Below are 26,848 nucleotides of genomic sequence, written 5' to 3'. Positions count from 1 at the left end.
ATTAGCTGAATGTTGGAAGTCACATACAGTTAAAAGTCAGAGCCCCATGGGAAGCCCAGGCTGAGAAACAATGTCTCCTTTGACTGCGAAACCACAAGAAAACACAGACGGCAAAATTCAAATATAAAAGGAAAGTGGAACATACGTTTGTTATTGCAAAGCAGCTCCTGTGAGCTCCACTAACAACTCTGCCATTCCAGCTTCTTTTTAATAAGAAAAATAAAAAGAGGCAGTGAAAGTCACCACAATTTTAAAAGTTAAAGCCCAGGGGAACGTTGGGCTGGCTGTGCTGAACAGGAGCCCCTCTCTGCACAGCTTTCCTGCTCGAAAGGAGAAGGAGAGCCTGGCACACAGGGCTGGAGGGGCTGGGGCTGTGCCTGCCCTGCCCTCACCTGAGCACGGGGGTTTTGCAGCCCTGTTCTGCATTTGGGTGTTGTACCAAGGCAAACAGTGGGGATTTAAGCTCTCATTACACTCCAGGGTTGTGTTTGCTCTGCTGTCTCTATCCCAATCACATCCACAAGCTCTTTGCACAGGAGCAGCCACTGCCTTTCCCAATGGACAGGCTCTTCCACAGCCTTCCTGGAGCAGCTGGGCACAAATAAGCAGTTTTGGGGAAAAAGAGCTGGGAACCAAACGTGCCTGCCCCTCCTCTGTGGTCTCAGTGACCAGGGGGACCCACAGGATGGAAGGAGCATGCAAACTTCAGCTTTGCCCTGGCTACAAAGCATCTCCTGGCCATTCTCAGCACCTTAACATCCAGGGATGCTCACATCCAACTCACATCCCTAAAACCTGAGCTCTCTGCAGTTAACACAACTGCAGGCTCCTCCCAGGAGTGACTCAAACACCTGAGCTGGGAGCCTGTGCTTCTCCACAGGACTCCACACATGAAATCAGACATGTGAGCATTCCATGGCATGCAGGGCTCTCCCCCTGCTCCTGGCACAGCCCATGTCCCACTCCACCTGCCCAGCTTCCAGAGCCTTTGACCACCAGAGCCTTCTCCTGCCATGCCTGGAGTGCACAGCGGGTGCAGAGCCTGGAGCACAAACCCGAGGCGTGACACGTGAAGAAGAGGAAGCAGCATCAGAAAGATAAACCACAAGATAAGGCTCAGAGGATATGAGATCTGCTGGTCTGTAGCTTCAGAGCACCCCAAAGAAGAAATCTGCATGCAAAATGCATTTTCCAAAAAATAAACATGGCAGGGCAGCACCGTGCTGCAAAAACCAGCCAAGATCCCTTCTGCCAGCAGGTTCAGCTGGGTAATTAGTCATGTGGAGGGTTAATTGAAGGCTTTTTTAAAATCAGATTTGTTTCAAAAGAGACTGTATTTTAGAAAAATACTGTGTTTACATCTAACAAGAACACAAAAGTTAAACTTCACAGAGGGGAAAGAAGGAGAGTGGGAAAAAAAAAAGATCCCTTGAAGCCAAATAACTTCTGACATGAAAACTTTGGATTTTACCAGCCTCCCCCAGTCTGAATGCCATAAACCATACAGGTGCAACTATCTCATTACTTGGCATCCATACGAACCTGGTTATGTTCAAGTGAACACAAATTCAACAAATACTTCCAGCTTTACAAGAAAGCTTCAGAAAGAAACTGCCCATATTTTCCCCAGATGCAGGCCCAGCTGTGCAGAGGCACATCTGCTCGGGGAACTAAAGTGGACATTTGAATTTATAGCTTTAGATCCTGAAGCTTGATGGCAAATTATGATAAAACTACCAATATTGGTTCCTGTCTTCAACAGAAAATATAAATGCCTCTTTGATTGATATTGATTGCAGGAAGGAAACAAATTCTATTTCCCCATGCCACAAGAAACTCCTTCACTGCAATAAGGACCCTGTTGATAGGAATACCTTGGGAGGGTAAGTGATACTGCAGTTGCAAGCAAACTGAGAAAGGAGAAGTGCTGATTGGTATCATTCCTGCTTCTAGGCAGCTTCAAACACACCACAGGAGGCTGTGAGCTTGTCAGACCCAAACCAAAAAGCCTGCATTGCTGGGGTATGGCACATGGGACTGCTGTTTATTATTACCCTGCACCCTCTACTCAAATACCCAGGCCATACATGTAAATCCAGCTCCATCAAAGCAAACAAATTCATTGATTTAACAATTTATGGCTTGATTTTAAAAGGGGGTGAGCCTGCAGGGGAATACTGAACATATGCTTGAAGTTAAGCACAAATCAACCCAGTGAAATTAGTGGTATTGATCACATGCTTGAAATTACACATAAATGTTAATGTTTTCCTGGTTCCTGCAAGCCCTGAGCGTGTCAGGAACATCTGTGGGATGCAGCCAACTTTGTTTAGTGAAGGCTGAGGCCGTGGCTGACCTGTTCAGCTTCCACACATCATTCAGCTTCCACACTCTCCACTGACACAGCACAGCCCCGACCCCAGCCTGGCTTTGGCTTTCCTTCAGGAAACGTGGGCTGAAAACAGGGGAAATGAGGGAAATGACTGATGTGCCCCCACTTGGCTACACTGCAGCTACTCAGCCAGTATTTTATACCACCCTTTGAAAGGTGAAGGAAAAGCTGTTCACACTCCAAACAGAAGAAGGGTTCAGCTCATTCAGCTCTCAGGTCAGCAAAGGGACGAATTTGTTCTCTCCACCACTGACAGCCTGAAATTTGCTCACTTGTTTCAGCAGTGACTTCCCAGGCACCTTATGACAGTTGTAACAGGGGATCACACGAGGTTCATACAGCCCAGAAAAGGCAGCAAATACATTTCCCACATTTCTGAGCTTTCAGAAGCCGATCCAAACCAACCTTCCCCAAGTCCCGGACTTCGCCACAGCCAGCACGTCCAAAACCTCACAGGGCGCTCCTCTTCCAAGGACAGCCCCCATAAGGATTTAAGATGAACCTGCCCCCCCTTTTCCTCCAGGAGATCCCCAGGGCCTTACCTGGACCACGGGGTGGCCGCCGGTGGGAGCCTTGACGGCGCCGCGGCTGCCCTCGGTCTCGTAGTGCGCGCGGTGGTGGGGCTTGGGCTGCACCTCGATGCGCAGCTCGTAGGAGCCAGACTGGCTGGACAGGGGCCACTCCAGGGGAGGGAGGGACTGCACGGGCAGGCTGGGGCACAGAGAGAGAGACACACCACCAGGGAAACTCCTGAGAACCTGATTTCTCAAAGCCTGGTCCCTGCTTCCTCCCAGCGCCCCACCTGAAACATTCAGGAGTCTGCCTGAATTCCCATGAGATGATGCTGAACTGCTCACATCTGACTGCAAGCTCTGCTGAGAAGACAATTTCTGTGGGCCCATCTCCTTGCAGAAGAGAGTAAGATATTTCTGTTCCTTAAACAGAAATACCTGCAGCAGTTACATTTTTTCAAAGATCCCCCTTTGTAATCTAGCTTTTGTTTTTTCAAAGATCCCCCTTTGTAATCTAGCTTTTGTTTTCTCAAAGATCCCCCTCTGTAATTTAGCTTTTGTTTTTTCAAAGATCCCTTTCTGTTATCTAGCTTTTGCTGTGTGACTCCAACTTGGATCACAGCACATGTATTGTGAAATATTAACTCCATTTGCCACTACCTACCAGTTGTGTAAATGAACAATTGTTATGATCTCCATAAATATTAAAATGCACATCAACAAAGTGCTAAATATTCTTACCTGGTACTAGTTTTCCTGTTATGAAAATCCACAAGGGTTTCTGACATGGAATGAATACAGTGCAAGGTACAACTAAAGCCTGCACTGGATTTTAAACCACTGTCACTCTGTGAGTGCAGGCTGCTGCCAGGACCGGTCTGACCAGCCAAGGAAGTCACAGCCTGTGCTCCTTCACTCACAGTTTGTGTTCAGCAGGTCAGGAACACCCTGGGACAGCCTCAGTGCCCAGTGGGATGGCACTGACAGGGTGTCGGCAGGGACTGTGAGCAGAGTCACACACTTGGCACCCTGGGTCCTGGCAGATGCCACAGAGCCAGACAGTGGAGGGCTGAAATTTGGGCTAAGGGACAACTGACAAATTAAAAACCAACACTAAGTCACCAGAGCTGACCGAATGCTCAGCCTGACCTGGAGCAGCCAGCTCTGCTTGGAATCAGGCATTATTTAAAGCATTTTCATCCTTGATGGAAATTTGGAAGTGACTTTACAAAAGCAATGCCACCATTTCAGGAGCAGCAGGATGGCACCAGAGTGCTCAGCCCTTGTCAAAGGCTGTCTGCAATCTGCTATTGAGACAAATCATTTGGAAATTTGAATTTGTAGTGTATGTGCTATCAATGAACCTCTTTGGTGATGTTTCTTCAAAGCCCTGACTTTTTCATCTCAGAATCCTAATGGAGCAGACTCCCATGAACCAGTGCTGTCCCTGAGCACTCAGCTCTGGCCTGCAGCAGGACCTGCCCAAAAAAACACTCCCTAGAGATCATTGGCCATGACAGAGGACACCAAACCATGAAAAACCATGGAAAACACACCCACAGGAAGCATTACATACCTGCAGATTGGTATTGCAGGCACCAGCTGCTTTGTCCAGGATGGAGGAACCAACAGAATGGATTCCGGGGCCGAGTTTCTCCTGTCCTCCTGCTCACAGGGCCCGTGGAAGTCAACGGTCTGAAAGACGTGACACGGAATGCTGTTTTTGTGGGAAGACATGGACGAAGGATCGGGGCTGGTCTTCCAGATCTTCGTGGGGACGCCGCAGGAAGGATCCGCGGGGAGGCTGCTCATAGCATCCATGGAAAGGGGAGCGCTGGCCAGCTGTGTGTAAGTGACTGCAGAGGTGTCCTCTCTCGGGGGCACGCGAGGACAGGGCTGTGGAGAGGGGCTCCGTGACTGCCGAGGAGAGGCGGAGGGCAGCGGGGTGCCGTAGAGCCCGGTGCAAGAGAACCTCCGCTTTGCACCTGGCGACGAGGACCTTGAGTTGGGACAGGGTGATGGTGAGTGGCGTCCCAAGCAGGCTTCCTCCGTGATGCTTGTTCGTGGTGACATTATTGGAGAGGTTCTAGGAGAATAATGAGTATGGATGTTTTGAAACTGTGGACAAAGGTCATCACTAGGACCATTATTTGGTGAAACACATGGTGATGTGCAAGGAGATACATTTGTCTCTGAAATGAAACTTGCAGAGGAGCCGCTACTAGCTGGGCTCAGACACAGTGGTTCTCTGTAGCCCTCAAAGCCAGGGACAGGCAGGGTAACCCTCGGGCTAGTGGTGGCTGAGTTTGGCTGATGTTCTGCCAACAGAACATCTGTGTCTCTGCTGCGGAAGGGACCCCCCGAATGAATCAGTTCATGATATGGAGTTATTTCAATCCTAGGGCTCGGAGCAGAGGCCCCTGCAGCGTTGGCAGGGTGTGGAGGTGTTGGCCCTATGCTATCTGGCTGTCCATATCTGCCCATGGGATCTGCAGGAAGGCTAGGAAAAGGCAGGGGGCATGGCTTGAGGCCACAGTCCAAGACATCATGAGCGTATGTAACTCCAGAGGGTGGGCTGTTGGTTTTATGTGGAGTCGGTTCTTCTGGAAAAAGAAGGGTCTCTTTAAGACTGTAAATATTGTTACAGAAGCTGAGCAATCATGGATTAAAAAAATGCATATTTATAAACTGGCTGTGATCTGAGATTAGCTTATTATTTAATTCTTTTTCACTGCAGTTAATGCCTGTGAGAAGTACTGGATTAAGAGCCAGGGAAGCCCAAGAGCTCAGGGCAGGTGCAGCATGGACAGAAGCACTGCAAACACCTCCAGCCAGGCTCCTGCTGCCTGAGCCTCCCCCGAGGGATCCCCTGGACAGGGCAGCAGAGTGTCAGCCCCACTGTCCAGGGCAGGGCTGCCCTCCTGCCAAGGACACCCCAGGCGCTGTCACTTTGGTCACATTTTGCCAGCTGGGAGCTGGACTGAGACCAGCACATCACAAAATCACTTCCAAACAGGTCTACATAAAACCAAATGTTGAGGAACAGCTTTTGGAGAAGGGAGAAACACCTTCCAAACCCAGCCAGGAAAGGCTTCGTGAACCAAAGCTGAGCTCAAACTCTTAAATTGAAAAGTCACTTCTGTGTGATGATTTGTTTGGCTCTGTATCATGACAGCAAGTTTGGTGACAGGTTTCATGTGAGTCAGAAAACACATTCACAAATATTTGTTAGAGAAGAGAGAGAGGGAGAAAGAATCCAGCCCTGTGGTTAAGGGCAATCACATTCCAATTTCAGCCCAGGGAACATTTTCAGACAGGGATTATAAAATACACAACAAGCAGAGTGTTCAGTAGAACTCTCTCTCTGCTGGTACTAAAAATCCTCCATTTTCAGAGATTCCCACTTTGCCCAGGCTGCAGGGCACAGGGATGCTCCCAGGGCAGCCAGAGCTGCCAGCAGCACTGCAGAGCCCAGCTCCAGCCTGGTCCCTGCACCCGAGGGTGTGCAATGGCAGTGGCACCCCAGAGAGCAGAGTCATGGCAGGTACTCCCATGACACCAGCTCCTGGAGCTGCCCCAGCCTGGGAGCTGAATATTTGTCATCACACAAAAACATGCAAAACATTACCAGGATATGTTTTTAAAGATTTCAGTGTATCCAGCAGGAAATGCCTGAAACAGCTCCACAATTTGGGATTAATTCACCCTATCTGCTCGCTCTGGGCACAGATCAGTGCATGCCACAGGCAGAGGGTTTCATTTAAATATTTAAATTACTGTTCCAGCATTTTATCTAACTCCTACATGACATTAGACAGCAATTCCCATGAGAAAATACCACACAGAAAGCCAGGCCGGAGCTGACTGTGCTTTCTGCAAAAGTAGCAGAAGTTCCTAGTGAAACTTTTGCATGCAGGGAGATTTTGACTTATTTTCAGCGGGCTTCTGTTCATTTTTAGGAACTGCTGAGCCTTTGTGTTCAGTGGGGAACCCCAAGAGCCAAGCAAACAAACCAGCACACAGAAGGGCTGGACAGGAGGGGAGCAGCACAGGACAGTCCAGCTTGCACATTTCTTAAGGTTCCCTCTGGCTTTTAATCCCAGCACACAGCTGTTTTGGGGACAGGAAAACAGCAACGAGTCACTGAATTCTGAGCCAGACATATTTTTAGCCCTGTGATTTCAGAGCTCTGGCACTCAGGAGCAGTGTGTCATCCCCATCACTCAGGTCTGACACATCAAGCCTGGAGATTGCTGCTGAGATTGCCTTTGATCAGAACTCGTCACGTCTCTGCAATGAGCAGAGGAACACACCCCCCACAGCCCCAAACATCGCTGCCACCGCCCTGGGGACAGCCACCCCCATGCCAGCTGATGCCAGGGGCACAGCCAGCCCCAAGCAGAGCCAGGCTGGATGCCAGGCTCGAGGTGGGATTTGTGCAGTGACCAGCAGGAGCAGAGACCTCTCCAGGCTGAACAGGTGAGCCTTTCAGCTCCCCACGCAGCACACCCAGCTAGAGCTGCCCTCCCCACACCCTAAACTGAAGACAACAACAGGTACGGAACCAAAACTCAGCACAGCCAGCAGCAAAGCCAGCGGGGGGAGGCTCATCTGAGGGGTATGGGACAAGCAAATGTATTTGTATGTGCATCTGTAATTGTAAAAGTGTGCTGAATAACAAACACACCCCTCACCCACAGTGACAGCCCATCAAAACCCGGGCTTCAGACGACGCACATTTTCTCAGCTTACCCTGAAACACTGCGTTTCACAGAGCACTTTCACCCTGGCACTGCCCCAGGTGTGAAATAACAACATTCACACACACACGGCAAGCCCCAGCCTGCCCCTGCCACCGGGACACAGCCCAGCCCAGCGAACACCCCCAGCTCCCGTGAGCAGCAATATTTACTCTCCCCCGCATGGCAAGCTGGCAGCGCAGGGCCCGTGGGCACGGCTGCACAGCAGCCCTGCCCTGCCCCGCCAGGGCTGAGCCCTGACTCATGGGCACGGCTCTGGGAGCTCTGCCGGCCCCGAGAGGCACAATGCACCCACTGTCCCGGCCGCTGCCACCGCGGGCTGTCCCCATGGCAACGCCGGGATGCTGCAGGTGATGCTGCAGGTGATGCTGCAGGTGATGCGGGCTCTGAGCTCACCGGGGAGGGATGCAGGGCGCGGGGCTGAAGTAGCCACTGCTGCTCCCACAAATACACGGCTCTTCCGTGGAAATCAGCAGGAGTTCTGCTTGCTGCTTCAGCAGGACAGAACTGGCTGCTCTGCTCCAGCCAGCTCGGCTGAGGTCAGGAATCTGCTCGAGGAAAGGGCAGAGCAAAGAGCCCCAGGAGAGGAGCATCGCCAGCAGCAGAAGCAGTTTGCTCCTCTGTCTTTGTGAGGGGCAGAGGATGCTGGCCAGAGCTCAGCTGCTTTCTCTATGCCCTTGCAGATGCCAGTGGGACACAGAGCCCAGGACACAGCAATGGCTCCAGGCAGATGGCCCCAGCACCACCCAAGCTTCTCCCTGAGCTGCCAAGGAGAGCTTGGGTAGGGCAGCAAAGCTCACACTGCTGGTCCTCTGCCACGCTGGGATGGCAGGGCAGCCCTGCCACCCTCCAGCTGGGCTCCCAGGGAGGGAGAGCCCTTACAGAATCAGGTACGGGATGGATCAGCCCAGCAGAGGTGTGTTCACAGACTGAAGTGACTTGGAGGTACAGCTTTGCTCCCAAAGCCGTGCCACCTTCCAGAGTTCATCCATTTCTCACACAGCATCCAGAACACAGGCTGCAATACTCCAGCAAAGGACTGTCCTCCCCACTGCTGTTCTGATGGATAGCTCACACACAGCTCCTCAGCACGGGCAGCTCCAGCACTCCCCCCCTCCCTGCACTCAAGCATTTCCCAGCCTAAGGTTTCACTGCTGATTCACCCTCTGATTCAGTACCAAAAGATCCTTCTGCTTTCACAGGGGGGTTAAAAGAAAGCGAGTCTCACACCCAGGCAGCACTGGCACCTCCTCGTGCCCTCAGTCAGCTCGCTGCCAGCAAACATCCTTCCCTGTGTCACTCAGCTCCTCTCCCTCGAGCAGCCCAAGCCCTCTGGGATCCCACCCAAACTGCCCACAAGCTGCCAGCTCTCACTGCCCCTTCTCCCCACAGGTTTCACCCCCATGACTGTCTCTCCCACCACAGCAGGGAATGAAGCAGGGGTCTGGATGCTCCTGCACTGCAAATAACCACCACAGCAGCTCCTCTGCCAGGCAGCCCCCCAGGGGGAGACCCCCGAGTGCCCTCAGGAACCCAGGGAGAGCTGAATCTCAGGAGAAAGAGACCAGGGATTTCAGTTTCAAAGGGCTTGACCCTTGATTTGCCAAACTCCCTTTCTCACATCTCTGAAGGGCAGAAAGGAAAAGGAAAAGGCTCCCGCGGCTCCCCAAGGCCAGGGCCACAGCAGTGTGAGCACACATGGCTTGGGGAGGGCCACCCTGCGCTGCTCTAAAACAAGGCAGCGCCTGCAAAGCCAGCCACTCAGCCAAATGTGACAATTAGCATGAAATTAGGGAATAAAGGCCCACCCAGCAGCTGCATTCCATGCTGGGTTTATCCAAACCATCCTCTAGGAAAAGCTAAAGATAGCCCTGTGCAGGCCAGGGGCACAAGTTGGGCTTTGACCTCACATCCGCTGGCTGCAGCTCCCGGGATTTAACTGCAGTCCCTCATTTGCATAAGTAAAAGAGTCGATTTTCTTTTCTTAATTAACTTGCTCATTGTCATTTGAAGGGGCCAGTCTAGAGCTTCTTTGCATTTTTCAAAAGCCAAGTTGTCTGTTATTTACACTAACTGCTTGGAAGCTCCAAGTGAGAGCTGGTTTCCTGAGTGAAATCTGGAATTCTCTGGTAGATGTGCATATTTGCTTCTTTATGGCAGGGCTGAACACTGCCTCCTGTGTTCCTGAGCCAGCCCCAGGACCTGACTGCATGCACTTTCAGTTTTTTTTTTCCTTTTAATAGCTTTGCATCTGGGAGAAGAAAAAAAAAAAAGGAACGAGGCAAATTATTCAGGGCTTGGCACCTACAAGACGTGGCAATGTCCCCGGGAGCCTGTCTACACACAAACAAGCATTTGGAGGAATATTAATATTTATGGATGCTCCCTGCTTCCCCTCTCTACACCACACACACTCAGACCTTGTAGATTCACATCAGCAGATGCAGTCTCTGAGCCTAATGAGCTACAAAGGGCCTGAGCCTGGGGAAATGCTCCTTCCCATCTGCATTCCTACCTGCTGCTCAGGGCAGGCTTCATCTGCAATCTGATTTGAACACAGGTTTGGTCTGGATTTGCAGAGCATCCCTCAGAGCATCAGCTCCCAAAAGGGCTGCTCTCAAACATTAAAAATGATGTGGCAGCTTTACCTCTCAGCAGATCATCACACAGTGAGCCCAACAACCCTGGAGGGAGCTGCAGGGGCAGAGCAGTGTCTGCAGCTCAGCATTTTGTCTCTCAGCAGCCAGCAACAGGTGCTAGGGAAGAGCACACCCAGCAGCTATCAGAGCTCACTCCTCTGGGAGCCCTCATTTGCAGGAGCTCGTTTGGAAATGCTCATTAACTCACTCGGCATGTTTGAAACAACTAAAATTTGGGCTGGCAGTGATACCACTACCAACACCTGCACAGGAGCTCTGCAGGGAATGCATCTCACGCTTTTTTGCTCAAAGGACACAGAAAACATCCTCAGTGGCCAACAGAAATCCCAGCTTCCACCTGACAGCAGTGCGTGCCCTGCCTACACTCCCCAAATCCTGCTCTCCTGGGCAGGCCCCTGAGTTCAGCAGATGCTTCTTGTTTGTAAATCCTGAGAAGATTGCTAATTAAAGTCTGGCAAGTAAAGGTAAAAAACACTCTCTACAGCACTGCTGCTTTGGAAATGGCTGGCTTCAAGAGGAACACCTACTATTAACAATATTGATTGCAGGGTTTCTGTTGACCCTTCTTTCCCCTGTTGCTTTTATAGCAGTCCATGTTCCTGTTGGCCCAGACACTTGCAGGAAGGATATTTCTGGCATCCCCATGACAACAAGTTGTGATATAGGTCCTGCTTTTAAAACACAACTTTGGATGGATACTGCCAAATTCCAACCTTTCAAAAAATTGTTTATCAGGAATAAACATTCACCCCAGTCCATTCCTAGAGCCCAAAATTTGCAATTTTCCATACTTTTTTAGTTTAAAAAATCCCTTTTAGTATGCTTATAGCTGTTATTTTAGGACTTGTCATGAGCAGTGGGTGGAGCAGCCCAGGCTGGGAGGCCTCCAAATGCAGGAACCAGCCTGAAGTGCTGGGACCCACTCCTCTGGTTTTGGTTCCACTTTGAGTCCTGCTCTGCACAGGACCTGTTTGCCCGAGTGCAGCTCAGACGAGGCCAGGACTGCCCATGAACAATGAGCATCAGTTTCCAGCAGCACGTGGACAAAGCCCTTGCTCAGAAATTGACCATTTTCTGCTCTCATGTAAACATGCTTTAATCTTTTGTACATTGAAGGTTGCGGATGTGTCCTGGATTGCTTACAGACTGGAGCTGCTGCCTTTTCAAAGCCAGGGAGAATGCTCTCCAGATTACAATGCTCATATATACGGTTGGGATCTTTTTTTTTGTTGTTTTAATGCTAATGATTTCCATCTTGGGAACAGAATTACTACTAATTATGGTTTCCAGTCATTCAAAAGTGAAGAAAGCAGGCTCAAGAAGGAAGTTACTTCTACAACAAGCACACCCTGCTCTGCATTTATGTGGTTTGAAGATTAAACTTTCTACCCCCACCTACGTATGATTATATTCTGTAGAACTTCCCACTTAAGGCTTCACAGCAGCACTGTCTACTGTAAAGCCATGAACATGCCAGCATCTGAAGCTTTCACTGATGTCCAGTGCATTTTCATTAAAATCATTAACCCCTCCCCATTGTGGATTTATTGTAGCTTATTTTGATCTGCATGAAACCTTGAAGGAAAGTTCAGCTTTGTCCACCTGATGGCATGAACCATCCCCAGTCAGCTTCAGTGCTGGTGCACATCTGTACACCTAAACAAGGACAGAGAGAATAAAACTCAGCAACAACTCTCCACTTCACTGATGACACCACGATTCAGGCCTCAAAGGTCTCCTCCTTCCGAGGAACACAACATCTCTGGGATGCCCCAGGGAACCACCAGCTCTCCACTGAGCACAATCCAAACCAATGTATCATAGAGACAATATCTTAACAAATCATTCCTCTGGGTCCTCTCTTTCGGCTTTGTCTGGTTCACACAAATCTTATTTTATGGGAAGTATCCCTGTTTAGTACCATCAACAGACAGAATTACCATTTACAAAATCAGGGAAACACTTGTCCCTGCACTTTAAAGTATCACCGCACAAGCCCAGAAAGCAGAACAGTCCGCAAACCTCTCTTGTCTCCCCAATTCCAACTTCAGCTGCCGCCGTTTGTCCCCGGGCTGGGGCCAGCGGTGCCCGGCCCGCTGCCATCGCTGCGGGGCGGCTGCGAGGGCTGCACGCCCCAGCGCCCCGGCTGCCGAGCCCCGGGAGCTGCGGGCACCAGGGCCGGGCTGGGACAGCGCCTCCGGCTGCACGGGCCGGGGCACAGGGCGATGGCCCCGGACCCTGCATCCCGGCACGGGCCGGGGGACACGGCGATGTCCCCGGACCCTGCATCCCGGCACGGGCCGGGGGACACGGCGATGGCCCCGGACCCTGCATCCCGGCACGGCCCGGCCCGGCACCTGCCGGCCAAGCGGCCCTCACGGCAGCGGCCCAGCCCCGCCTGCCGGGCCGGCCCCGGGGGCTCCGCCGCGCCCGGGCGGCCCCTCACCAACCTTCGATGGGCTTCAGGTAGTCGTAGTCGAAGAGGATGGAGAAGTCGAACTCCTCCTGCGGGCTGTCCGGCCGGGTCGGGCCGGGGCCGTGCCCCGGTTCCCCCTGCTGCGGGCCGGGGTCGGGGCCGGGCCCGGGCCCGGGGCCCGCGGCGCTCATGGCCCGGGAGCGGGGCTGCCCCGAGAGCCGCGAGCCGGCGGAGCCTCCGGCAGCGAGAGCCGGCCGGTCAGAGCGGGGAAACGGAGGGAACAACGCGAGGAAACACCAAGAAATGCCCTGGCCGGGGAGGCTGCGGCGGGCGGCAGCGGTGCCCCGACGGCGGGTGCGGGCGGCGAGCCCCCGGCAGCACGGCACAGCACGGTTCGGCTCGGCACGGCTTGGCACGGCGCGGCCGGGCGGCAGCGGGGCAGCTTCCTGCTCCTCGCAGCCACCTGCGCCGGGGCCGCCCCCGGGGAGGAGCCGGCACCGGGCCGGCAGCGGCGGGGATGGCGGGGCTGCCCCGGCTCGGGGGCTGCGGGAGCGCTGCCATCGGCCGAGCATCTCCGCCCCGCTGCCCCACGCTCGGCGTGACCGCCTGCCCTGCCCGCAGCCCGGACTGCAGGGTCCCGGGAGCGCGGCCGGGCCGCTGCCTGCTCCGGGCTTCGCGCATCCCGTGCCATGTGCTGCCATTCCCAGCTCTGTGTCTGTGAGCACATCCCGTGCCATGTGCTGCCATTCCCTGCACCCAGTGTCTGTGAGCACATCCCGTGCCATGTGCTGCCATTCCCTGCACCCAGTGTCTGTGAGCACATCCCGTGCCATGTGCTGCCATTCCCCACACCCGTGTCTGCGAGCACATCCCGTGCCATGTGCTGCCATTCCCCTCACTGTGTCTGCGAGCACATCCCGTGCCATGTGCTGCCATTCCCAGCTCTGTGTCTGTGAGCACATCCCGTGCCATGTGCTGCCATTCCCCACACCCGTGTCTGCGAGCACAGGACAGCCTCTCCCCGCTGCAGCACCTTTAGAGGCGCTGGCCCCATGGTGCACAAGGGCTCTGTTCTCCTCCTGCCTCGCTCACAAACAGCGTTTCAGAGGACGGGCACTCGCCGCGCTCCCTGCTGACCACAGCCGGGTGCTGCCAGCCTCCCCAGGTGCCCCCTGCCACCTCCACCACATTGCCTGCATTCATCCCATCTGCCCTGGCCACTGCCCCCGACAGCCTCCTGCCCCAGGATGGCTGCTGCCACCAGCAGTGACTTCACTCCTGGCTGACTGGGGACCCTGGGCTTGTGTGTTCAGAGCCTCTGTGGTCAGGGGGCTGCTCCCTCCCTTACCTGTTTGTGTGCTGCCCTTTATGAGTGTGCAGATGGCTGTCGTCAGGTCTGTGAGTTTAAAAAATGCTCCTAGTCTGTAGACAGGGCAGGGAGGCAAAGGCAGAGGGACCAAGATCATTAAAAAGCTATTTTGGTGTTTACTTCAGCTTGTTTTTATTTGCTAAGCCTGTCAGCACGGCAGCATTAACTGCAAGACAAATCTTTAAGTTACGTTACTTGTCTAAGGTCACAGAAAGTCTGTTTTAAAGCACACATGGACCAGAATCTCTGCAGTTGGGCTTATAACCTACTGCCTTTCTCATTAATGTGTCCAGCCAAGGAATGACAAACTGCCTTCTCATCACACCCTTTTGCTCCATCCTGTGCTCGTCCAGAGGACAAGAACTCAGACTTTCCCTGCAGTCTGCAGTCAGGTTCTTCACTGAGTTTGTGAAGAAGCCCGGGACTGGCTGGTCCCCCTGCAGCTCCTGGAACAGCAGGCAGGGCTGAAAGGGCACTCGGGGTGCAGCCAAACTGCTGGGAGGCTGCATCAGGCCAGGTGGGCAGCAGTTCCACCTGAATCAGACCTTGTGGCATTAATTCATTACTGGAAGGTGCCAGGGGATAGGGAAAAGTGCCTGTCAGAAAGGGCAGGTGAGCCTGCAGACAGAATACTGAGGTATTCACAGATGCTGCCAGCCCTTGGGGAACCTGTGCTGCTCTCTCTGAAAGCCTGGTTTGTTCTGAATTGTTTAAACATCTATTAAATTGGGTTGTTTGTGTCTGTTGTCCAGTGATCCTTACCGTTTGCTGAGCACTGGCCTTTTATCATTGCCTCTTCTATTTAAAATTCATTAGAAAAACAAAATATACTTGCTGATCTTGGCTTAGCACTAAAAAGAGCTGTCATCCTCACAGCTGACACCACATGGAGCATGACTGCAGAACATCAATTGGATTAGCCTCAGAAAGAAATGACACAAACAAAAACTTTGGGCTTTTTGAGTGAGATACGGGTGATTGGCAAGAGGGCGTGGGGAGACGACCCTGACTTCTGCTAAAGCTCTGTCCCTTCCTTTGCTTGGGGAAAGTAAGGCTTCAGACTTATCCTCAGCTACTCCTAGGATTAGTAACACTCCACAAATGGAAAATGTACCTTTTGCTTTCCAAGAGGACCGTGTCATGCCAGAGTCTCCCTGCTGACACACGTAATCATCAGTTCTGCTCTGCCCAGGAATGAGGGTGACAAGGCAGCAGTGAGAAAAGTGCTGGAGAAACGTAGGAATTAGCTCAGCTTATAGGATTCAAGGATTTCTGCCCAGCAGACAGCTCGACAGCTGGCAGGGAGCAAGAGCCACCAGGCTTTGAGGCAGTGTGTCCCTGCTGCTCCCCCCTGCAGCTCGCAGGGCACACGAGGACACCAGTCCTGTATGAGCACGACTCAGAACCCACAGGAAGAGTTTCCACATGCTCTGAGAGCACAGAGATGTGAGTTGGAACGCTCTGTGGGCTGGGTTTGGACCTACCTGTGTGTTATTTTGAGCAGAAATGTTACAAACGCACAAAAATACAGATCTGGCCTAAATATCAGAGGGGCATGAAGCTGTTGGTAGGTGCAGGCAGCTGCACAATCCAGCTCAGGTGGCAGCTGTAGTGTTTGGAGCCTTCCAAAGGCTGAGTGGAGTTTAGTTTAGACCCAAAACAGGCTCTTGAGCCCCCAGTGAAAATAAAACATTATAAATTTTTAGCTGTTAATAACTACATAACTGACAAATACTGCCCACAGTCTGTCATTAATCAGTGGTGAAGGAAAGGCAGGGAAGCTCCTAGATTTAAAAAGACTGTGTGCTCTTCAGCCCAGTGTATGCACTCAGAAACATCAAAGAAAAACCCCAACAACGTGACAAACACTTCCCAAAGCTTGATTTCCATTAGGGCTGGAGTGAAAGGCTGGAGTGCAGTACAAATGCTGCTTGGTTTTCCTAAATCTCAATCTTTTTCACATCAGAGCCTTCCTTTCCCCAGGGATCCTCCATGCACTTCCCCTGTGTCCAGGGTCATGGAGAGTGGTCCCAGCCCTGCTCGGGCTCTCAGCACCCACCCTGAGCTCCAGCAGTCAGCACTAGCTCCGGGGTTTTTTCTCTGAAGCTGTTTTCATGAGCCAAAAAGGTGTTTGAAGGACTGAAGCAAAGCCTGTCCTTGGCAGCATTAACAAAAATTGCAGCCACGTAAGCTTGCAGCAGGCTGCACACAGAGCAGGGCTGGAAATCCACTGTGCTGCCATTTCAGGGAACTGCAGGATGGAAGCAGTCCCTTTTCCACATTCTTGGATCCGTGCTGGCCTTTGGCAGGGCTGCGCCTCAATAAAACTTCAGAAGAATGTGAATACTGGACTACCTAGGTGCTGGGGGACGGGGAATCCAAAAACAAAGCTAAAAAGAGCACTTCTAGTGTAATACAGACTGGGAGTTAGAGAGTACTTCGCATATTTCTGTGTTTAAATGCACTGCCAATGTAACTTCTCATTTACTATTTTCAGTTTCTGCTCGTACTGCCCCACTGTATTCCCTGCACCAATAACTTCACTAATGCAAGGGAGCAGAGGGTGCTCTGAGAGGCAGAAATTTTATTTCATCTCAGAAATGTCTATGCTAATTATTATTTGTCCCACATGATACATAATTTACTCTGGACCTCTAATACTGTAATACTCTCATATAAAACTTTTTAAATGAAAAAAAAAAGGTAGAAAAAAAGCAGATTAAGAAAGCTGCATGTATATTTAGCTGCTAAAACCCAAAGAAAATATGAGTCAATGCTGTCTTAAAAATCTAAGTGTTCTAATGGTGTATGTGGCAGGCATTAGAAATTTAACAGGCAACTAAAACTTGCACATGGACTTAATCCAAGCTCTTTAAAATGAGCTCAGCCTGTGAGTGACTGGTTGCTTGGTCTGGAGAGTGGGGAGTGTTATTAGAGAAAAAAAAAAAAAAGGAGGGAGAGAGAAGGGAGAAATATCTGGTAGTTCCTTTGAGAGGCACAGGCACACACAAACTACTTTTCAATTTTGGGGTCAGGTTGAGTCAGAGATATTACCCCCCAATTTCAAGCTTCAAGTGGTTTGGCAGGAAAGGACAATGGAAAAATTGCTCATATCTCCACGTTCCCATTAAGTTCTGAAGTCTGCTGGGCAAACCAAAGGAATGCACATATCATAGTTTTTTTTTTAAATAGATTAGCCCAGTAGTGGAAAAAAAGTTCTAGGATATTATTATCCTTGGCTATTTTTTAAAAAAGAGTGATGAAATTTCACTTCGAATATCTACTGGAATATTATAAAAGAGTGCTCCAGCTCTGACAGGGTCCCATCTGTGAATGTGATTCCTGCCCTGCACGAAAGCCTCTGGAATCATTTGCTGGCTGTAGCTGGTGTCCCACAGGACAGGCTGGTGGACAGAAAGGTCAGGGGACAGAATTCACAGCCGTGGCAGCCCAGGCTGACACAGGGGGCACCTGGGGAAGGTCTCTGCTGTGGCTGAGATTTGCTGAAGGCCAGCTCGGGGAGCAAAGCCACCGAAGCAGCTTTTTGCTGGCAGGGTGTTTGTGCAGAGCCTTCATTCCTCATCCCCAGCCTGCTCCAATCATAAAAGGGGATAAGGGCTTAAAATTATTAACACATCATCATTTACACACCCTGCATTAGTAAGACTCTAACACTTTGTTGTGGGTGCAGGAATCCTCCCAGAGGCAGAGACTGATCCCAAAACTGCCATGTGTGATTAACCCCTTGCAGTTTCATCTGCTTTTCCCTTGTGGAAATGCTGGGAGCAGCCTTGTGACACAGAGGCAAGTCGGGGGCAGGGACTGCACCACTGACAGGAGCAAGCATTTGCACAAGGCAAAAATACATCCTGCCCCCAGGAGCAGGTTCCTTCTGGAGCATCTCAAGGCTCTGCCGTGCAGCTGATTGCACTGCTCCCCTGGCTACTGTGCTCTCAGCTATTCGCTCTGGAAATAAAAATAAAATGAATGCTTTTCCTTCTGGGCTGTGACTGCAAGGCCCTGGGGAAGCAGAGCTGCCCAGCCCTGGGAGGGGTTGTGGTGCTGCTCTGATGCAGCTCAGGTCCCCGACAGGAGTACGAACTCTCCTCGTTCCCTTTGCTGCTCTGCAGCGAAATAACTTCCAGGGCTGTTGTGAGAGTGACTAAGAGCAGCTGGAGCGCTCGGGAGACAGGGAGTTTCGTCTGGAGAAAGCCGAGGAGACACGAGGCAGGGCAATGGCCTGATCCTAAGGCGGTATAAAGCCACTCGAGAGTCTTTCCATTGGCCTGTCCGAGAACCGGACTCTCGGATGATCCCCTTTGGGTGTAGGTGTTAACGAGTGTGTTTTGGCAGGTGCCCGGGCAGCTCGCCCCGGCAGGAGAAAACAAACAGCCGCTACCAAGGGCCCTCCAAGGCGGCCGAGCCGCGCTCCCCGTCCCCCGGATCCCGGCTCTGACTCAGCGGCCGAGCGGCGCTGCCAGCGCGGGCGGGGGATCGGGAGCCGAGGATGGAGCTGCCGGTGGGAGAGCCCTTCCCTTGAGCACCGCCTGCCCCGGCAGCGCCGTCACAGCCGAGCGCTGCTCCCCGGCTGCGGGGCTGCGGCTGCCAGGGCTGCCCCCGCACCGAGCATCCTCCGCCCGCACACCGAGCCCGGCCGGCATGGCCGGAGAGGTGCCCCGTGCCCCGCTCCGTGCGAGCCGAGCCCCTCCGCCTGCGCACGCCCTGCCTGCCCTGCCCGGCACGGAGGATGCCCGGGGGAGCCGCAGCATCCCCGAAGGCCGCCGCGTCCCCGGGCGGCGGCGGGGACAGCGGAGCGGCCGGTGCCCCGGGGGTGCCGGGGCTGACAGCGGGGCAGGCTCCTCCTCTCGCCGCTCTTAACTCTTGCCTCCTCCTAAACCCCGCACGCCGCCCCCAGCCCCGACCCCCGCCCGCCGCACTCCCGGCCGCGCCCCCGCCCCGCGGGCACCGGCACCCCCGGCACCCCCGGGCACCCCCGGCACCCCCGGCACCCCCGGGCACCTCCGGGCACCCCGGGACCCCCGGGCGCCGAGCCCCGGGCCGGCCGCGCTGCCGCAGCCCCCGGCGGGCGCGGGGCAGCCGCGGCCCCCAGCCCCAGCCGGGCGGGCGGCGCAAGGGTTAAGCGGCCGCGTTACTCAGCGAGGCTGCCGGGGTGATGCCTTGGAAGAGGAGAGTCCCCCTGGCTGGAGTTTAAAGGAGGCCGCTGCAGACGGGTTCGTATCGCTCCAAAGCAAAGCGCAGCTGAAGGCAGCCCAGCCCCTTCCCCAGGGCCCTTCTCGCCGGGAGCCCCTCCTGCCCACCCGGGGACGGAGCGAGCCCCGGCTCGGCAGCGACACACACACACACACACGGCACCCGGACACAGCGCTCACGCCCTACCTTGATCCATAGACCTCATGATGTGGTGGTAGTGTACCAGCCTGCAGGCAGTTTCTCGCTGCATCGGGAATTTAAAAAAAAATTTTAAAAAAATCTATAGCAGAAAAAATAAAAATTAAAAAAGAAAAAAAAAAAAAGAAAAAAAAAAGAAAAAGAAAAAAAAATCCTCTTTAAACCATCTTCAACCAGTGCCGCCCGGACAGAGGGAACCCCTCTTGCTCGCTCCTCAGTGAGCGTTTGGAGGTGCAAAGAGGGATCCGAACTGGGCTGAGCGTGTTCCTGAAGTGAAGTCAGTTCTCTGCTCTGAGATGAGGGTTACTAGAGAGGGAAAGGCCACTTCCTTCCCTGCTCCGAGTGTTTATAGTCTTTGAATGCTGTAAAATAACGGGATTCCCTCACTGTTTCCTCCTGTTTATCCCAGTGCCATGGAAACCCCTGGATCGCCTCCATCTCCCAAACTGAGGGCTTTCCTGCAACTTCACACTCAGGAATCCATGACGTCTCGCAGCTCCGGGCCAAGGCAGCTCTGCGGCTTTCTCAGTCTGCAGCACAAGCACTTAATTGTTGAGCAGAAAGTTAGAGAGCGAGTAAGAAAGAAATATGGATGATGTTAAAAATCCCAGTGTGTGCTTTTTAAACAAAACTTGCAGGAACTGCAAAGCCTTTCAAAGCAACGGGGCTTCTGTGCAGAAGTTTTCCTTCTTCCCAGCACAGACAAGCTCAGGCTGCTGCTGCTTTTACCTTTGAATAAATCATTCAGAAAAGCGAGGTCCCCAGCTTATATTTATGTCTTTTAAATTCAGCAGCACTCTATTAATACCCATCTTGTTACTGGCACAGGTTTTGGCTTCTAATTACCACTGGCTCAATTCTTCATACAAAGACCAAAAGAAAAATTAAGAATCGGTCAATTTGTTTAGTGCCGTTGCACAGACCTCTCTCTGTTCCTATTTTTAGATCAATTTGGGAGAGGAGCAACCCCATGGATTTCCACTGATACACGTGGAGCTTAGCAAGAACGAAATAGCCAAGGAAGCCTCCGAAACCAAGACAACCCGCGTGTGTTTACATGTCCTATGTATAAACAGGAAAATAAAGCAAAAGAAAACAGGAAAATAAAGCCGGGGATGTCATGAACCGCGGCGGGCTCCCAATGTATGGCTTTCACTGCCGTGTGAGGAGCATCTGCCTCTCTCCCCGGCGCTGGGCTCCCCGTGCGGCTGCACTTGCACAGGGCTCGCTCCAGCAGCGATGCAGAGGTCACGAATACAAACGATCTCCGGGGAGGGGGCAGCTCTGCCGCCCCTCGGGGAGAGCGGCCGGGGTCAGCGGAGCCCCGGTGAGTCACGGCAGCCGGACTTGGCCGGGTGAGCGCCGAGGGCTGCCTGGCACCCGCCCCGCATTTCCATCTTTCACTCCCTCGCTCCCCAAATCGACTCGAAGGAGGTATCGCAATCAAACTTTCTGCTGCTCGCGTTTGTTGTCCTGCAGGCTAGCAACTGCAGGCAGCCCAGGGAAACTCAGCGCACCTCACTTTCCTATCCCTTGTCATCTTTGGACACGTCGGGGCGGAAATACCTTCCCCAGCCCCGTGGGCCCGTTGTGCAACCGGCCTCCCCCGGGGAGCGGGGCCACCCCGGCCGGGACCCCGCTGGCCACGGCCCCCAGAGCCCCTCGCACCCCCGGATCCCGGGGAGCCCTCTCCTCCCGGAAAAGCATCCCTGAGGATGCTCCTCCCGAGCCCCGGCGTGGCGGGGCAGGGCCGGGAAGTTGCCCCGGACCCTCAGGCTCGTACCGGAGGCTGTTCCCGTTCACAGCCCTCCCCACGGGCGGCTTCGAACCGAGAGAGGGTCCGCAGAGCCCGGCGCTGCTCGGGAGGAGGACCCGGCACCCCCGCACGGGTGGCACACCTGAGACCCCGCACCTGGCACAGGTGGCACACCTGAAACCCGCACCCGGCACGGGTGGCACACCTGAAACCCCGCACGGGTGGCACACCTGAGCTCCTCCACCCTCGGCACAGGTGGCACATCTGAAACCCCGCACCTGGCACGGGTGGCACACCTGAGACCCACACCCAGCACAGGTGGCACACCTGAGACCCCGCACGGGTGGCACACCTGAGACCCACACCCAGCACAGGTGGCACACCTGAGCTCCCCGCCGGCCCGGAGCGCTCCCACCACCGGCAGCAGCACAGCCGGAACCACCGGATTCCTCTTTGGGAACAGTTAGGGGAAACCGAGGTTTCCCAAAGCTGCCGCTTTGCGTGGAGAGCAAAACGATTTTAATCAATTCTCAGTCGGGAGAAATAAGTAATTAGCGCAGCTTCCAGCCCCGCCGCCCCGGCTCCTCGCTGCGGCTCTGAGCAGGGAGCCCCGGACCCCCCGCTGGAATTGCCCTGGGGGGCGCGGGGGGCGATGGGGACGGGGATTGGGGTGATGAGGATGGGAATTGGGACGATGGGGATGGGGATGGGCATTGGGGTGATGGGGACAGGCTTGGGGTGATGGGGACGGGCTCGGGGTGATGGAGACAGGTTTGGGGTGATGGGGACGGGCTCGGGGCGATGCTGAAGCAGAGCCGGGAAGGGGCAAACGGGGGGCGAGCAGGGAGGGGGGCACGAGGCGGGGCACGGGGCCAAGGGGATCCCGGAGGGAGCGAGCGGAGAACGGGCCACCCCGACGGAAAGCTCGGCCTCCTCCCACGCGGAGCTGCCGCGGGGGAGCAGCCCCGGCCCGCGGCTCCGGGCACGCAGGTTGGCTGCCCTGGGCTGCACCGTTTAAAAATACAATGTCTTTCTTTTAATAGCCCGGTTTGATCGGCTCCCGCTAGTTCACATGACAGGCTTTTCCTAAAATATCTTCTTCCACTAAGTTTTTTCCAACTTAAAACTGCTGAATCCTGCTACCCAAATTAAACTCAGTGCAACGCGAAAAAAAAAAAAAGAAATAAATAAATAAAGAAGTGAAAGAGGGCTGGCGGCTGCCTCCGGACTAGCATTCCCCAAACCAGCATATGACACAACTGTAAGATTTCCAAGGCTTTTGGAGAGTTCAGCGAGAGAATCGTGTCCTCCACTGGCTGCAGCTTCCCCGCTGAGTTAAACTTTCCTGACGGAACCTTTCTGCATCTGGCCGCGGCTCCAGCGCGTTGTGAGCGGCCGCGAGGAGAGGGGGATGTAGTTCAAGTCTTATATAACTGTGCAGGCTGGATGCGGGGGCAGAGACTTTCCCTAGAAACGAGAGATTTTTATATATATAAGTTATTTTTAGCCTCCCTTTTCAAAGGAAGGCCAAATACCTCCGACTTTCCTTTGCTTTCTTATTTTGGTATCACTAAGGGATTTTATTTTTGGAGGTAGGGAGCTATTAATAGCTAATATTTTTAGCTAGTTATTCCCTCTTTAGGAGAATACTTCCTCTTCCTTTTAGGGGCACATTCTGGACTGCATCCCTACCCCCCAAAAACCCACCCAGCTGCCCCCCATGCCCATGGCACCCTCTGGGATGTGCCCAGCGGGTGCCTGGCTTTGGGGGCAGGGGAGAGATGCATCTGCTGGCCCCGACCCCGAGCAGCTCCCTGGCTCGGGGGGAGGATTTGGAAGCTGAACTTGTCCCCGGCCGGTGCTCGCCGGGCTCGCAGCCCAGGAGGCCGAGCAAGGAGCTCCGTGCCCGGCAGAGGAGAGCGGCAGGAGCCGGGGAGAGCTGCAGGAACAGGGGAGAGCTGCAGGGCTGGGGAGAGCTGCAGGAATCGGGGAGAGCTGCAGGAACCGGGGAGAGCTGCAGGAACCGGGGAGAGCTGCAGGAACCGGGGAGAGCTGCAGGGCCGGGGAGAGCTGCAGGAACCGGGGAGAGCTGCAGGAACCAGGGAGAGCTGCAGGAACCGGGGAGAGCTGCAGGAACCGGGGAGAGCTGCAGGAACCGGGGAGAGCTGCAGGAACCGGGGAGAGCTGCAGGAACCGGGGAGAGCTGCAGGAACCGGGGAGAGCTGCAGGAATTGGGGAGAGCTGCAGGAACCGGGGAGAGCTGCAGGAACCGGGGAGAGCTGCAGGAACAAGGGAGAGCTGCAGGAATTGGGGAGAGCTGCAGGAATTGGGGAGAGCTGCAGGGACCGGGGAGAGCTGCAGGGCTGGGGAGAGCTGCAGGAATCGGGGAGAGCTGCAGGAATTGGGGAGAGCTGCAGGAATCGGGGAGAGCTGCAGGGCTGGGGAGAGCTGCAGGAATCGGGGAGAGCTGCAGGAATTGGGGAGAGCTGCAGGAATCGGGGAGAGCTGCAGGAACAGGGGAGAGCTGCAGGAACAGGGGAGAGCTGCAGGAACCGGGGAGAGCTGCAGGAACCGGGGAGAGCTGCAGGAATCGGGGAGAGCTGCAGGGCCGGGGGTCCCGGGGGTCCCGGCCCCAGGGGGGTCCCCGATTTCCCCTGGCAGCCCCACGGCATCGCCCTGCCGGAGGATGAGCGTCCCTGCCCGGCTCCACGCAGGCATTTGGCAATCCAACCCATTATTTTTCAAAAATTATTATTATTTCTCATGCTCTTTAGGAGATAAGGCATCGAGGCTTCCTGAGGATGTGCTCTCAGGCCATTGGGGCACTGCCTGGATTTTATCATCAGAGACTTCACGGAGACATCTCTGTTTTCCACTTGCAAAAGGTATTTTCAGTCTCGCAGCAACAATAAGTATTTTTGACAAAAGCCGCTCGCCCTTCCAAAGTAAATAGCGCTCTCCCCGCGTGTGCCCTGGCAGCCGAGGCTCCCGAGCAGCCCCACAGGTCCGTGCCGTGCCGAGCGGGGCTGAGCAGGATTCCCACCCTCGGCCGTGCCCTCGCTGCCCTCCCAGCCGGTCCGGCAACCGAGCAGCTCCCGCCCTTCCCCCGGAGCATCCTCAGAGCCTGGGGCTGCCTCAGGCTCGTTCCTGACCGTGCATTGTCCGAATTACCTGTTCACTCCCTCGGCTGAGTTACAGAGTGTGGGATCTTGCACTGAGCACCCCCGGCCCAGGGAATCCACCCACACAGAGCTCTCCAGGTCTGGAAGCAGAGCTGCTCCAGTTTCCTCCAAGTGAGAGCTCGCTTCTCATCCACCACTGGAAATTCTGCTTTTGGAGGTCTCCAGCCAACAGCCATGAGCGAGAGGTGCCAATTCTTCTACTTAGCCCTGCATTTTCAGGCCCAGCTACCTGGAAAATTCCCATTATTAGTTATATCAGGACTAGAAGTGGCTTGTGAACCTCCTTCCCTTTGGATGGTGCAGGAGGGAATGGGAGAGGAAGAAACAGCAAGGCCAGGCCGTGCAGGTCCCGAGGCAGGGCTGGATCAGCCCACGGCATCCCTGGAGCTACCCCTGGATTTCTGTCCTGCCTGCTCTGTCCAGAGGAGCTGCACGCCTCTGGGGTCTGTCCCTAAATGTCACTGCATGCAGCAGCACAAGGGGGATCTGCCCCCTTTGGCACCTTGCTCCCAGCCCATGGAAGGGTTTATGGAATGAGAACAGCCTCATTAATTAATTGATTTTTTTTTTAACGCAAATTCCAAGGGAATTGTAGTTTAGAGTGATATCCTTCAATCTAGAGACAGCCAACCAGCCACTATCAGGGCACTGGCAAAAATGTGTATAAACTGATAGCATTCATTTCAGTTACACTGAGACAGAAGTTGGTTTTATAATAATAAACCCACAAATTAATGAGGTTAAACACCTGTGCATTAGGCTCAGGATGGAAACACTGATGCAGTCATTCATTAGATTGTATGATGGCTAAACTAAATAAAGATAATAAAGAAAGGTTATGACTGTTTTGAAAAGGTGGCTTTAGTCCTTTCATATCAGCACCAGGGCAAGGGAATCTGATATTATATCCTGAACAGAATTTACAATTCATTACTGGGGCTCTGGCCACACCCGGCAGCTAATCTAGAATTTCACACATTTAATGAACTTCATACTTGAAATATGTGGTCTGTAAAATCTGATTTACACTGTTGTTAAAATAGCTGGCGTTTGAAAGAGAATATATTTTAAACCACGTATTTGTGCACAAAGTTTGTTGTGTTTTTTTTCTTTCCAAAGACCCCAAACCCATTCATTAATTCACCCCAACACGTATAAAACCTTCCCCACAGTGTAATTTCTGCTGCAGTATTTCTTTCAGCACCTCAGATTTACTCCCCACCTCTCTTTAGGAGCCAACTGCAGGGAGTTATGCAGAGGGGCAGAGAGCCCCCGAGTGACCAGAGGCACTTCAGCCCGAGCTGGGCTGACAGGGCAGCCCTGATGGAGTGCAGGTCTGTAATTAGTCCTTACCTGCCACCTCCACCAGCTCTGCATTAGGTCAGGCCTGCCTGGGCCGGGCTCAGCCAAGCGTGGCAGCTTTTATTGCGTGTTAACACCTGGGATTCCTGCAGGCTCTGCTTTTCCTGAGGGCTTTGTGGCACTCGGCTCTGCAGGGCTGGAGGGCGGCAGGAGCTGAGGAAGGATGAGCTGGGGCTGTGTAAATCAGGCTCCTGGGGGCATCACAGGGGCGTTGGCACTCACCTGTGAAACACAGGAGCTTTCTTTCTTTGAATTTATGGAGAGCACGGCTCTTGTAACAATTAGCTCCACACTTCAGTAACGAGCACTGGCGAGAATTCAGCTCGGGCTTGAACAAAACCCGAGGGCTGTGTGAGGGCTGGGTGAGGGTGACCTGCTCCTTTCCACCAGCCCTGGGTGTTGCAGCAGACACCGACTCCGTGCTCACGTTCCGTCTGCTTTGGGAAGCTCCTCTCCTCGGGGTCAGGGCTGCAAACAGAGATTTCACTCACAATTTGTCTTCTGGAGCATGTCTAGGAAAAATCAGGTGTTAAAATCTGACAGAGGCAATTCTGATCCTTATAAATGTGCTTTTTTATTCCAAACCCTAATCTCAGATTTACAAAGGTGCAGAGGAGCTGTGCCTCTGTGGGCACCATCCCTTGCCTTTCCCAGAGCTTTTCTGAGTGCAGTTTCTCCCCATGGCAGTGACACCACTGCTGCTGGAGCAGGGAATTGCTTCAGTGAGACCATTACAGGGCTTTGGATTTGTTCTTATTTTTAATAGGAGTCCTGCTCGACAGCAATTTGTTCCACTTTTTGTCACAGGCTGGTGGCATCTGCACCAAAGCAAGCTGAGGTGGGGTTTTAAAGCCAGCAGAGGCAGCACAGGGCAGGCACAGAAGTGCCACAACCCCAGCACAGCTCTTTGGGGCAGATGTGAGGCACAGGAGGGAATCTGCTGCCTGCCAACAGCACAGGGCAGGCATCCCTGTGTCCCAGTGCCACCAAGGTGTGCTCTGAGAGATGGGCACCCCCCTCAGTGCAGCCA

The 26,848-nt window shown here is 53.7% G+C and overlaps 1 protein-coding gene and 1 long non-coding RNA gene across 2 annotated transcripts in view; both read right to left on the bottom strand.

Moving 5' to 3' along the window:
- Positions 1–13,106, bottom strand: part of NFATC2 (nuclear factor of activated T cells 2) — a 75,656-nt gene extending 62,550 nt beyond the window's left edge. The window contains exons 1-3 of the mRNA XM_064391393.1: positions 12,775–13,106; positions 4,481–5,507; positions 2,935–3,103 (exon numbers count right to left, since the gene is read on the bottom strand). Coding sequence (XP_064247463.1) covers positions 2,935–3,103; positions 4,481–5,507; positions 12,775–12,931 — 1,353 coding nt within the window. The 5' untranslated portion in view covers positions 12,932–13,106. The remainder of the gene's footprint in view (positions 1–2,934; positions 3,104–4,480; positions 5,508–12,774) is intronic.
- Positions 13,107–22,141: 9,035 nt separating this feature from the next.
- Positions 22,142–25,955, bottom strand: LOC135282250 (uncharacterized). The gene is made up of 3 exons (XR_010348530.1): positions 25,810–25,955; positions 24,446–24,685; positions 22,142–22,741 (listed from the first exon to the last, which is right to left on the bottom strand). It is a non-coding gene; the product is annotated as an uncharacterized LOC135282250 (long non-coding RNA).
- Between the last annotated feature and the right edge of the window lie 893 nt (positions 25,956–26,848).

Source organism: Passer domesticus, chromosome 16 (assembly GCF_036417665.1).
Source record: "Passer domesticus isolate bPasDom1 chromosome 16, bPasDom1.hap1, whole genome shotgun sequence".
Taxonomy (NCBI): Eukaryota; Metazoa; Chordata; class Aves; order Passeriformes; family Passeridae; genus Passer; species Passer domesticus.
The sequence above is the reverse complement of the archived record's forward strand: the minus strand, read 5'-3'. Positions and strand labels throughout refer to the sequence as shown.